The sequence below is a fragment of the Marmota marmota genome, unplaced genomic scaffold, assembly GCF_001458135.2.
Source record: "Marmota marmota marmota unplaced genomic scaffold, marMar, whole genome shotgun sequence".
NCBI lineage: Eukaryota > Metazoa > Chordata > Mammalia > Rodentia > Sciuridae > Marmota > Marmota marmota.
Window position 1 is genome coordinate 7,737,898 of NW_026000102.1, and position 13,948 is coordinate 7,751,845.

General features: G+C 58.9%; 1 protein-coding gene across 2 annotated transcripts in view; it reads right to left on the bottom strand.

Annotated features, from left to right (window-relative positions):
- Ski (SKI proto-oncogene) overlaps nt 1-9,595 on the bottom strand; it is a 41,642-nt gene extending 32,047 nt beyond the window's left edge. Inside the window, exon 1 of one of the 2 annotated variants that reach the window (XM_048783804.1) lies at nt 9,354-9,595. In XM_048783804.1, the coding sequence (XP_048639761.1) occupies nt 9,354-9,434 (81 nt within the window). In that variant the 5' untranslated portion in view covers nt 9,435-9,595. Of the gene's footprint in view, nt 1-7,388; nt 7,812-9,353 lie in introns of those variants that run through there. The other variant, XM_015501497.2, reaches the window with a different exon arrangement.
- Between the last annotated feature and the right edge of the window lie 4,353 nt (nt 9,596-13,948).

Here is a 13,948-nt window from a genome sequence, read left to right on the forward strand (position 1 = left end):
GAGTTCACCCACCAAGAACATTCATTCCCAAAAGCAGGAAGAGAAGAAGGAACAGGGGCTGGTAGGGCTCAGGGGTAGAGCACTTGCCTGGCATGCGTGAGGCACTGGGTTCGATTCTCAGCACCACATACAAATAAATAAATAAAACTCCATCAACAACTAAACAATATTTAAAAAAAAAAAAAAAGGAGGCAACGGCCTCCCCATAACACACACGCCTATCAATGGCTCCTGCGGCTTCTTCTCATTTCCTGACGAGTTTCGACCCTTTGCACAAAACAATTCTAAAAGGCTGTAGTTCCCATGCTTGATTCACATCACATTCAACAGAATGACCACTGACCCGTCCTTCAGGGGCGATCAAATCTCAGGACCTTGGAACTGGGGCATCTGAGTCATTCCTCCAAAGATCATGGACTGAGTATGCCACAGACCCAGGAACGTCAGGCCCAAGGACGGGAGGCCCACTCACAGCGCAGCTTGGAGGTCTGGCTCCTGGGCCAAGGCCAGGGCCGCGCCCGCTCCCTGCCCAGCAGCTTTCTATGTCCTTCTTTCCTCGATGTTTAAAATGCCAACACTTGCCTCCAAGACTTGTGAAATCCAGAGAAACAGCCAAAAGATATAAGGACTCATGAGCAGCAGAGGAAGAGGCCAGCTTCAAGAGGCCCAGCACACGCTACGGCTCGTCCACTCAGACCCTGCCACGAGCCTGCTCTGGCGCAGTCATGGAGGAGGTGCCAGGGGACCCCAACCAGAACTCAGGGTGCTAAGTCACTGCAGCCACAGGAACCACAGGGTGCACTCGGAGGCCCCGGGGCGCTCCTGGCAGCTCCTGCCCTGCAGCCTCGACCAGTGGGTGAAGCACTGCGGACCTGGGAAAGCTGAGGTCCAAAGCCAACCAGGCAACCGCCCACAGAGGGACCGACAGAAGAACCGTGAGAGGGGAACTCGCCGACAAACGGGCAGGTGGAGCCTGTACGAAGAAATGAAGGGAAAGACGCTTAGAAACTGCAATGAAATCACAGAAACGAAGAGCTGGTTAACAGGGCCGAGAGAGCTCCAGGAAGTAATGCCGAGACACAGGGAAAGCAGCACCATGCAGGAGCACCAACGTCCAACCGCAGCTCCCCGGGGAGAAAGAGCAGGAGAGGCCACTGCAGACAAGCGAAGACAACACACCGCAGGGACACCACAGACACCAGGCCAACACAAGGTTCCCAGAGCTCTAGAGCGACAGATGCAGGGCCTTCACATGCAGAGGCCCAAGTCAGGGGGCTCAGGCAGGGACTCTGTGGGACACAGGAGACAGAGGCTAGAAGGTGGAGCAGACATTCTCCCCCTGGCCCAGCCAACCCAGGGCATCAAAGTCAACGCTCCACCATGCAAGGCCCCAACGCTGAGCCCAGGCCCCGTTCACACGGCACGCTGTGCTCGCTCATAGATGGGAACAGACCCCGAAGGGCGCCCTGGAGCCCACACCAGGAAGAAGACAGGCCCAGGAGCAGTAGTGCGCAGGAGGACAGGCCACTGAACCACACAGCACTGTGCCCAGAGGCAGGGGAGAGCACTGGGGTGGGACACAGTAGCCAGAGATCCTGAGAAAACCAAATGCCAGGAAAAGATGAGATGACGGAAACCAGGGACACACAAAGTGAGGAGGAAATGAGAGCATACCACTGCAGGGCAGAAAAGAGGTCCAGGCAGGAAGTGAGGTCAGACTGGTGATCCAGGAAGGAAGTGAGGTCAAGACAGAGGTCCAGAGAGGAAGTGAGGTCAGGACTGAGGTCCAGACAGGAAGTAAGGTCAGGACACAGCGGTGCAGGCAGGAAGTGAGCTTAGGACAGTGGTCCAGGCAGGAACGGAGGTCGGACAGAGCAGCCCAGGAAGGAACTGAAGGACAGAACAATCTAGACAAGGAAGTAAAGTCAGAACAGCGTTCCAGATAGGAAGTGAGATCAGAACAGAATTTTCCTGATAAGAAATGATGTGAGAACAGAATGATCCAGACAGGAAATAAGGTCAGAATAGCGTCCCAGATAGGAAATGAGGTCAACAAATAGTCTAGACAGAAAGTGAGATCAGAACCCAGAGTGACCCAGGCAGGAAATGAGATCAAAATGTGGTGTTCCAAGCAGGAAATGATATCAGAACACAGCAGCACCAATAGGAAATGAGATCAGAAGACGCTAGTCAATAATCACAAAAGACCAGATTCATTGGAGCTTCAGACCCAGTGGCATCAGGGTAAGAACAGGTGGCTGGGGTCAAGCACCCCAGTGCTCATCACCCAGAAATGTGGGGCCAAGAGAACACACATGCCTGTCAGTGGCCAAATGGTGGTAGAGAGAACAGGGACACCTTCACACTATCACCCGACTCTGGCATTCAGACTCCAAGCCACGTCCTTGGATTCTGTAAACAATGTTCAGTCATAAACTGGAAACCCGAGTGGTAGGTATGACAGACACAAACAGACGTGACACCAGGCCTGTCAAGATGTAGAGCATGGGGGGAACAGACCATGCCAGCACCACCGAAGACCACCCCTGCTCACCATGCAGCACAGGCTCAAAGGAGGGAGGTGCTGTGTGCGCGGCATCTCCATCTCAGAGACCCAAAGCTTACCTGACCCCAAGACCCACGGGTACACAGCAGGGGCCACCACCATGTACTTTAGAACATGTTGACGGCCTTGCTGTCCTACCAACAAACGCCCCAACAGCCCAGCTGGGACTGGACTGCAACAGGAGCCCCCCCATCGCCCCGCCCTCCATGTCCTTCACCTAGCCCTGAGGGGGCGGGAGCAACCAAGTTGATCACCCTCACACAGCACAACTGGCAGCAGTGAGCCACAGGCCATGTGCCCAGGCGAGTGTCAAGGGCACCGAGAGCAAAGGCAGCCGAGCAGATATCTAAACAGGATCTTGGGCCTTTGTGGCTGCTGGGTTCTGGGAATGATGCAGTGTCACCACAGAGCTGCTCCAGAGCAAGGTCATAACAACCCAGAGGCCAAAGTTGAGTGGAAGCCCCCAAGCCTCCTGTGGCACGGGAGCACACAGGGAGGAGGGCAGAGGCACGTGCTCCTGCCCATCCATCTACCAACACCAGGCCACCTCCAAGTGGTGCATCCAGCCTAGAGCAGCCCCCTCCGCACGGCCACCCTTGAGAACCACTGTCTGGAGTTGGCCAAGCAACCCCCTACGTGGTGAGCCCCTCCTGGGCAGTGCTGCCCAGACCCCATCATCACGGCCCTTCTGGAGCACAACAGGAAAAATCCTGCCAAGTAGCCACTCACAGAGCCGAGCTCCCAGAGACACTTCCGGCTTCAGACACCCCCAGACACCACCACAGCCCTGCCGCCAGGCCACCCCCTCCCCGCAGGCACGCTCCTACAAGTGGGCCTCAGGGGGGGCATGCCCTCCCCTGCAGAGGTGCCCGTGACACTCATAGACCACAAGCCCCAGCCCTCTGCAGACACATCTGTCCCTGAGGCCAGAGCATCTCAGGATGGCTCGGAGACGTCCCCTCCAGTGTACAGATCCCACAGGGGGCAACAAGGGTCCTAGAGACATGTGGCTCTGCCAGACAGGACACCAGGAGCACGGCCCGTTCCCTCCTGACCTTCCAGGGGCAGCTTCTCCCTCAGCTCCGCCCTTCCTCGAATGCTGGCCTGTGCAGCTCGGGGCTCACTTCCTGATGGGCCTCAGGAACCAGAACAAGGGTCCCCGACAGAGGCCAGCAGCCTTCCAGGACTGCTGATGGCGGGAGTGTGGCCCTGTCCCCTCTCCACAGAAAGTGCAAACAAAGAACACGCAAACCTGGAAGACACCTTCCACATACCCCTCCAAGGGTGCCCGAGGCCCCCCACGCCTGCACACCTCCTAGCGCCTGTGACGCCCACTTGTTGGATATGTAGATGCTGGTGGAGAAAGTGGTCTCTGGCCACGCCTAGGTATTCTGGAACTCAGGTCGGGGACACTGTGTGCGGGGCGCAGGGCAGCTGGTGTGCCTCATGGATCACAGCACCAAGTGTCTGCTCCAACTTGCAACCTGCACCCTCCCAGTCAAGTCCAGTCCGTCAGCCGTCTCCTGCAGCCCAGGAGGACCAGCAGGCTCCTCCAGGAGAGGGAGGCCAGCCTGTGTGGCCCAAGTGAACAGCCCATACCCCGGCTCGGCTCGCACAGCTGTGGGGACACGGGTCTGGTCCTCTGCAGAAACACCTGAGTGTGCACTGGCCACACCAGGTGGCTGCCACTTCTCTGCCTTCTCCTTAGCACTCGGCACTGAGCCATCTGTCTTCTGCTTAATGTCATGGTGTTGCTCGGCGGTCATCAGCTCAGAGACACGAGAGGCCCTGGCAGGCAGACGGCACGCTGACTCTCTAGGACCCTCAGATGGTGCTGACCCACCAGCGGCCCACGGGGTCCCCATCTGCCAGAGCCAAGTGTACCTGCGACCCTGCTGGATCCAGAGGACCTGCAACCGGCAGTGTGGAGGATGCACCTCTCCTGAAGCCACTGCGCTCCTCTCCCTCACCTCTCTTGGGGCACCTGAGGGCAGACTAGACTCTTTACCCTACAAGACTTTTGGAATTTTAAGATGGGGTAAAGTTGGTTTTAAAACTGGAGGAAAAAGAGTCGCCTTTAAATCCTCAGGGAAGAGAGCCCTGCCCAGCCTGCCCTTCCTCTCAGATCTACACCCCCAGGGCCTCTGAGACCCTTAGACCCTCATTTCCTGGGCCATTAGATCCTCAGACCCTCACGTCCGACTGACCACTCAGACCCTCAGATCCACACCACAGGGCCACTCACACCCTCACCTGCAACGGGACACACAGACCGACCCAAAAACCTGGCGGGCCCGTGCAGGCCTCCTGGAGACTCGAAGGCAGCCCCGTGACAGGCAGAGCCCAAGCAAGGAGGAGCCTGAGCCCAGCACACACGGTGTCTGGGCACCGCCATGGCTGGGGACGAGGCAGTACCAGCACGAGGCACGGGAGGGAAGCAACACACTGCGGGCGGTGGCTGCGAGGTTTGGCTGACAGCAGGGCGGGAAGGTGACACTGCGGAAAACACTGTGCTGCTCACTTTTCCAGAAGTTGCTCTGTGCCCAGCCTGAAAACATCTGTGCACCTCAAACGCTACAGCAGCAAGGTCATGGCAGATCCTCAATTGCTGGACACCGGCCACTGGACAGCGACCCCGCAGAGGCGGGCACCCACTGGGAGGACAGTGCCCACCTCAGAATGGGCCTCATGAGCCTAAAGCACAGTCGCCCAGATCAGATGTGAGCCAGCACTCACCACAGCCACAGGGTCTGCAGGGACTGAAACCAGGGGATGCCAACCAGGGGCACCTTGGGCATCATAGCGGCATCAGGGCTGCGCCAGCGACTCTCCAGGAAACAGTCCCCGATCAGTACAGGCAGGTTGGGGAGGAGGGAGCACACTCTCCCAGGGGCACAGAGCACCAAGCCAGGCGGGGTCAGGGGGGCCCTGCAACCCGTGGGAGAAAGTTCACAGGGATGGGACCAGCAGGGTCCAAAGTCTCCCCACGGTTATTCATTAACCCAAGGGAAGGCTCCCCAGGGAGCACACCCCGGCTGCAGAGCTCTGACCCTGGCACCTCTCCAGGTGCCATGGCACACCTAGGCTGGAGGCCCAGTCCACACGACGGGCACCTGAGGGAGTGGGCGACGGGCTGTGGCGGTGGGGAGCCCCCGAGTCGGTCACTCAAGGTATCTCTGTGCCCGGTCTGCAGAACACCTGCAGAATGGCTTGGGGGCCCACTAGCTGGGGCCTGCCCTCCCCCGGCCATTCAGAACCCACAAGACCACCAGGAAGGAGGGAGACTTGAGACAGGGCCGCGGCTGCCCCTCCACACAGCAGTTCTCAAGGCTCTCACGCTTGGGGGTGATGGTCTCCAAACAGACAACCCAGCTGCTGCTCCTGGGGGTGGCCGCCCAGTCCCGAGGCTCTAGTGTGTGGGCCGATGAGCGCCTCGCCTGGAAGCCACCCTGCAGAGGTTCCTGGGCTAAAGCAGCAGGCTTTAGAGCTGAGTGCTAAGGAGAAGGCAGAGAAGTGGCAGCCACCGAGCTCCAGACCCCCCTGGCCCCCTGCTGTGGCAGCTCAGGTCACACACTGCAAACCTGGGCCAGCTGTGGCGCCGCAGGGCTCCTCTCCCAAAAGCCCTGCTCGCCTGCCCCACGGGGACACCTGTGCGGCAGGGCGCTCTCAGGTAGGTGCCGAGGAGACCCCACGTCCTAACACTGGGGAATGCCTCGCCAGCTCTGAACAGCGCTGGGTCACCCAAGCTTGGTGAGCGCTGCAGCGACACCCATGCAAATCCGGCCTGCACCCCAGAGCACCCACGTCATGGTGAATGAGGCCTACAGCAACAGGGCCCAGGGCAAGGTCCTGTGGGATGCACTCTGCCAGCGAGAGCTCCCAGCAAGGGCGCAGGTCTGCGGCAGGGAGACGCTCACCTGCTGGCCCCGGGGCCTCCCTGGGCTTTCACAGCACCTGCTGGCATCCACCACCGATCCATGGCTACGGTCACCGCGCTCCGCTCAGGCCAGCTGTGGCTCCTGGGCTGCTCTGCAGTGGGCCCAGCTGCCTCTCCTCCGTCACCCAGCACCACAGCACAGTCTTCAGGCTCCGAGCACTGCCTTGTGCAGAGAGGGCAGCCGAGAGCCAGAGTGCAGGACGCGAGCCAGGACCCACCAGCACTGCCTCAGCAACCCAGGCCTCCAGCCGCTGAGGGGTGTCCCTCTGAGCTGGAAACCACCACTCACTGAGACCTGCACGACCCCGTGTGCACAAGGAAGGCGAGGGAAGGAAGAGCTGAGCCCACGCAGGTGGGAAGGCTACAGGCTCCCCTCGGGCTCACACCAAGCAGAGGGCCACCTCCCACCTGGGGTCAAAGGCTGCCCACCCAGGCTCAGTGGACAGGCCTGCCCTTTGAATCCAACCAGTGAAGTCACCCCCACCAGCAGGCAGAGGTATTTGCAAAACAAAAAGCAAGGACCCTCCTTTCAAGAGCCACCCTCTCGCCCCAGCCCCCCTCATTAATATTCAACAGCCAAGACAAAGCCTGACAGAAGCCCAGAGCCGGCCCCTTGGTCAGGAGCCTGCCACTGGAGGCCAGGGAGGGCTTCTGTAAACCCCACAGAAATGGCCGCTGGCCTGGCTGAGTCATCAGCTCAGTCAGAGCAACCCCTAGGGACAGGGACAGACAGTATGGTCACTGCTGTCCCCCAGAAGCCACCTCCAGATCCTGGAGGCATGACCAACCATCCAGAGAGACATCAGGGCAGGCCAGGGGTCTCCAGGGAAGGGTGCTCACCACCAGGTCCCCAAGGCCCCCAAAGCCTGGCTCATTCACACTCACCTCCCCATGAGATGCTGGAGCAAGGCCACCTGCCACCAACAGCGCCAAACCAGCCCCAGCTGGGACAAAACAGGCCTTGGCTGAGCGGCCTAGGAAAGGGCACTTCAGGGACAGCAAGCAGATGCAGATGGCCAGGAGAGCCACAGCCAGGGTCAGCTCAGTCCCAAAGCCAGATGGAAGTGTCCCGAGTTCCCTCAGGAAACCAGGAAGGAGGAGGACCTCGCGTCCAGGAGTCCTGAGGCTCTCTCCTGCTGAGGGGAGGGGGCAGTGGAGGTTGAGCCAGAGGTGGACACCCCCCGGCAGCAGGGCAGGGCTGCCCCTTTTGCCTGGCAGACACAGTTCCTGGGACCTGCTCTGGGTCACGAGGAGTGTGGACTTAGCAAGAAGCGTGGCCTTCAGGAAGACCATCGCTTGCTTTTAAGAACTCAGAGCCAGAAGGAAGAGCTGGCAGGGATCAGCAGCTCCCCTGGGCCTGTATCCCTCCTGCAGCCCCTCCCAGGCCAGCCGGGCCAGCCGTCACTCAGCCATGGCCTCCACAGGTGCACACCTCCCACCCCAGCCGAGCTTCCAGAGGCACCACACCCCCAACAAAGGGGAGGGGTGAGCCTTCAGACAGCAAGCAAGCTGACCCTGGGCCATCAACCTCTGTGGCCACTGCCGTCCAGGCACACCGCAGCGCTCCAGAGAGCAGCACCCAGGCCTGGCCCACTTCCTCCACACGTGAGGCACATCCCAGCCCTTGCCCTCGCAGGCTGCTCTCAGCCAAGTCAGGCAGGAGCCCTTCCCCGGGCACAGCCAGGCACAGCCGGCTCTGAGGAGGTAGAGCCCTTGCAGTCACAGCCCCGGGAAACCAGGCTCACAGGGCCCAGAGACGGCCACCTCCCAAGGTGCCAGCAGACACCCAGAACTGGCCCTCCAGCAACAGAAGCCATGACACCCTGCTACTGCCCTATAAAACAACATACAGCCCAGAGCGATGGAACAAAACTGCTGAGAACCACCCTAAGCCAAATCCAACACCTCACAAACCCACTAACAACTACACCTCAACCAAACCCCAACACCTCGCAAACCCACTAACAACTACACCTCAACCCAACCCTAACACCTCATAAACCCACTAACAACTACACCTGAACCAAACCCCAACACCTCATAAACCCACTAACTACACCTGAACCAAACCCCAACCCCTCGCAAACCCACTAACAACTACACCTGAACCAAACCCCAACACCTCACAAACCCACTAACTACACCTGAACCAAACCCCAACACCTCACAAACCCACTAACAACTACACCTGAACCAAACCACAACACCTCACAAACCCACTAAGTACACCTGAACCAAACCCCAACACCTCACAAACCCACTAACAACTACACCTGAACCAAACCACAACACCTCACAAACCCACTAACTACTACACCTGANACCCCAACACTCACAAACCCACTAACAACTACACCTGAACCAAACCACAACACCTCACAAACCCACTAACTACTACACCTGAACCAAACCACAACACCTCACAAACCCACTAACTACACCTGAACCAAACCCCAACACCTCACAAACCCACTAACTACTACACCTGAACGAAACCCAACACCTCACAAACCCACTAAGTACACCTGAACCAAACCCCAACACCTCACAAACCCACTAACAACTACACCTGAACCAAACCACAACACCTCACAAACCCACTAACTACTACACCTGAACCAAACCACAACACCTCACAAACCCACTAAGTACACCTGAACCAAACCACAACACCTCACAAACCCACTAACTACTACACCTGAACGAAACCCAACACCTCACAAACCCAACAACTACACCCTAACCAAACCCCAACACCTCACAAACCCACTGAGAACCACACCTGACATCCACAAAGCCCTGAACAAAACCCCAACGAACTGGCTCAGACGGCAGAAGAACCCAACAGACCTTCCCATAGAGAGGATGTTCGCATGCCAACAGGTGCCCGCCCAAAGGATGCTGGACACCACTTGTCACCAGGGAAACCATCAAAGCCACCGGCCAGATGCCTCTGCGCGCCAGGTGGACACTGTCAGCAGACAGGAACGCAGGGGCAGTGCAGACCCTGGCGCTCCCGCAGGCTGGCAGGAAGCAACACCACACCGCCTGGCGGACCAGCAGGCCAGTTCCTCAAAAGCTCAAAATAGAACCGCCACGTGGTCCAGCAATCCCACTCTGACCCCAAGAGGACTGGAAACAGGACCGAAACAGATGCTCAGGCTCCCACATCCACGGCAGGGTGACAAGAGCCAGGGGCAGAAGCACCCCAAGCAGCCGCTGGTCCCAGCAATGGTGACAGAAACGTGCACCTCCATGATGTGAAGCGTCACTCGGTCCTGAAGGGGCGCTGGCAGGTGCGATCCCGACCCTGAGCCAGCTAAGCCCGGCGCCAGAGGGTCAGGCCCCCAGACTGCACTGCACGTCCAGGGCTGGCAGGACAGGAGCCAGGCAGGGACAGCACAGCACGCAGAGAGGAGGCAGCTGAGCCGGAAGGTGGCGATGGCCACACAGCAACCCGAGTGCCACGGGTACCCCGGAACCACACATTCAGAAACCGCGGTGACGAGACTGTGTCATGGATGGTTTACCACGATAAACAGAAACACACGAGGCCAACCTGCTGAAACTGACAATTTAAAAGGCAAAAAAAAGGGGCGGGGGCTGGGTGGGGGCTCAGCGGTAGAGCGCTCGCCTAGCACGAGCAAGGCCCTGGGTTCGATCCTCAGCACCACGTGAAAGGCAATAGAATAATTTTTAAAAGATGCGAAGTAACTATGCGATTTCTCACACCCCACACAAATGAAGGCTGCAGAGAAGCGGGCAGCTCTGCACCCGCTCCACAGAGTCCTGGCAACGGCGACCAGCGCCTTGAAAAGGCCTGCCTTTTGGGGGCGAGTCTACCAAGGAATTGATCAGAAATGTGCATGAGGCTGACGTTTTTATTCTCCGGTGCTGAGGACGGAACCCAGGGCCTCCTACATGGCAGGCAACAGCCCTGCCACCTGGGAACACACCAGCCGAGAACCTGTGTGACTCCAGTGTGTGAAGGACGTGCAGCTGCGCGCTGTGCCGGCAGGCCAGCCAGACGCTCCCCTCGGCCACACCCACACCCACACCCACACCAGCCAGGAGACGCGCACGGAGACACGGCAGCTCTCCAGAAGGCGGGCCTGACGGAACCTCCTGGCCAGGCCTGCTGCGGACAGCCCACGGCTCCTACACGCACACCCACTGCGACTCCAGGGCACTCTGTGCTCCTGTCCCCAGAGGCACACAGCAAAGCTACCCATGATGAAGCTGAGCCAACCAGAGTGACATTAGAGCCACCTGGGGCCACGCACGGTGATACCTCCTGGTCACCACCCTCCTCCCATTGGTGCAGAGGAGGGGGCAATCAAATCACCAAAAGAAATCACAAAATTTTTGAAAAATGCTCATTAAATGAGGAAACAAACCACTTACTCTGGAGGCAGGTGCAGCCACACAGGCACACCCTGCAGGACCATGGCCGGCAGCTCCTGTGCCCAGCACTTCCTCTGGGCCTCTCCATGCTGGGGTATGTCTCGATGCACAGGCTTAAACCACTGAGCGGGTGGGAGTGCTGCCCAGGCAGCAGCTTCCGGGCCTGTCTGGTGGAGCCTGGGAGCAGCCTGCAGGACCGTGGGAAGGCTGGCCAGGCCTGCCCTGCAGCACGCCTCGTACAGGACACTGCAGAAGCACAGGGCCGCCAGGCGCCACACCTGTGATCCCAGCAACTTGAGAGGCTGAGGCAGGACGATGCCAAGTTCAAGGCCAGTCTGGGGGTCTTGGCAAAACTGTCTCAAGATAAAAAGGGCTGGGGGTGCAGCTCGATGGTAAAGAGTTCCTGGGTTCAATCCCCAGGACCACAAAAGAAAACAGAAAGCAGGGTCGTGGACGTGGCTTAGTGGTACAGTGCACACCTGTGTGCGTAAGCCCTGGTGTAAATCACAGCACCACAGACAGGCGAAAAGGGGATTGACAAAGACCCAACATGGAGGCCTGGGCCCTGCTCCTGCAGGACTCGAGGGCTGTGGGCTGTGGGCTCAGGGCTGCGGCCGCACTGAGATGCTTACAACCTGCCTGAGGACACACCAGTCACTAAGCAACACAACTGTAATGAAAGCAAGTCGAGCTTCAAACCCAAGACCCTGCCATAGGTGGCCTTGAGGGCAGCCCAGGGAAGTGGACACACATCCTAATCCAGCAGGTAGCCCATGCCTCAACCACCCACCACCCCAGCCTCCAGCCAGGGACACAGGTGGGGCCCAGGCCCAGCGGTTGGGAAGGGCACCTGGCAGGCGCTTGGCCTGAAGGCTCTCACACGGTCAGGCAAGAAACTTCAGAACTGGAGCCCTGGCCTCTCATAAACCCACCTGTGAGCCCATGGGGGCGTGAGAACAAACCGGCAAGGACAGCTGACTGCAAGCACCAAGGACTCCAGCAACCCACAGGTCCCTGGCCACAGCACACCCAGCTCTAGGACCCCAGCCAGGTGGAAACCCTCCTGAGTCCTTTCCAGGTGTCCCTGTGGACAGTGCAGGCTCCATCAGCTAGCCAGAGACAGGCTGCGAGAGAGGCTCCCTGCTCTCCGCAGCTCTGCCAGCCACGCTCTGCAAACCAGGGAACACAGCCTGACCCTCCACGCTGCACCCAAGCGACCCACGGGGTTTACCTTGTTTTCACAGTTTAAAGAGCTTTATAAATCAAGGCGAAATCCAGAGGGTCAGGCAAGCTGGGCGACACTTACTGCATACAAGGATGTTAAAAAAAAAAAATCACAGTTTTGATAGTTCTGCAAAAAAAAACTTAGCAAATTTACAACAAAACTGTCAAGTAATTAAGGCAAGGCACTTCACACATGAACTTAAACTGCTAATTAAAATCCCCTCGCTTAATTGACTACATTTGCATATCATTCAACTCGGGAGTATAAATTTTTAATGGTTTGGGCAACACAGGTTGTAGGAGCAGGTGAGGCAGGGAGGGCACAGCATGGCAGGACAAGGAGGGTCCCCACGCCCTGCTATTCCACACTGGGACTAGGGAGCCACCCGTGAGACCTCAAAAGCATAACACCAGCCACGGGGTCTGGGCACCTTCCAGCCAAGCCCCTTCCCGAGAGCACCAAGCTGAGAGCCTGTGCATCCCACCGCAGCACCCAGGACACCCCACAGCCATGCTGGCAGCACAAGTCCCAACAGCCCCTCCTCGGCCCCTACAGAGGCCAGGTCGAAGTCCAGCCCTATGCTCTCTCCCATAACCAGCATAAGCCCCTCACTTGGGGGCCTTGGGCTCTTCCTGCTTCCCGAGAGGGGAGCCTCGCGGCTGAGCCAGGAGACCAGAGTGCCACGTTAGATGCCCAAGCAGCACAGGACAGACAGGGCGCTGACATCAAGACTGGCCCACTCTGCACCAGGGAGATCCTGCAGGGCCACCCACCTCCTGGACAGCAGAGGACAGCAGCGCATTCCAGGGCACAAAGGCCTGACATAGCCTGGCCACCTGGGGAACCACAGTAACTGGAAAGGCCAGAGGCGTGGGTGGGCTTGGTGCTGTAGCCAGCGCAGGGGCCTGCCCACTGCCCACAAGCCACTGGAGGAAGTACAAGAACAAATTACCTGCCAAGGGGTGTGTATTCTCCAAATGAGCGCGAGGCCCAGTTGTGCTCACAAAACCTCCTGGGGCCAGCAGGGAAGGGCCCAGGGATGCCCACTCCTGGGCCCCTGACAACACAGGAGCTGCCCTGGGTAGAGACCACCAGGTGACTGCAGCACAGCAAGCCTGGCCAGAGATGCCTCTGAGGCCCAAACGCACAGGGCAGCAGAACTGCTCCCAGATCCGAGGACAGCAGGGTCTTGGTGCCACGGTGGCCCCTGGCTCACACAGCCCGCCTCTGGCCACGGGTCCCAGGTACCAGATGCTCTCCCACATCCTGGAAGTCAAGCTAGGTGCCCAGCCAGCCTGTACCTCAAGGAGGGGTGCCCCAACACGGGACACCCATTGGTGTAAGACTTCTCTGCTTACAGGAAAGACACGATCCACAGTAAACAGACACTTCCTGTCACTCCCGGTACGGGGTCCGCGCAGCCCACCGTCCCAACAGCTGGACCCGCAGTCCCTGTGTGCACATGCCTGCCCAGCCCGGCTGAGGGGGTCTGAAGGGAGGGAGAGCATGTCCTGCTCTGAGCACGCAGACGTCGACAGCACAGTAATCAGAGGACACCTGGCAGCAGCACTGGACTCCCCGAGCACAGACAGAGCCCACAGCAGAGGAGATCTTCAGCAGACGCCCATTTGGCCCCAACAACATGACTCTGAGGAACCATGGCGTCACCAGGGACACTGCAGAAAGGGGCAGTGTGGTCAGCCAGTGGGCTGCCATTGTGCCGTGGGTGGGACACCTCTGGGCACTCCCCCAGTACTCCCACTTCCCACTGAACTGCTCAGGCAGCCAAGTGTGGTTACCACCCCACCCCCACCCC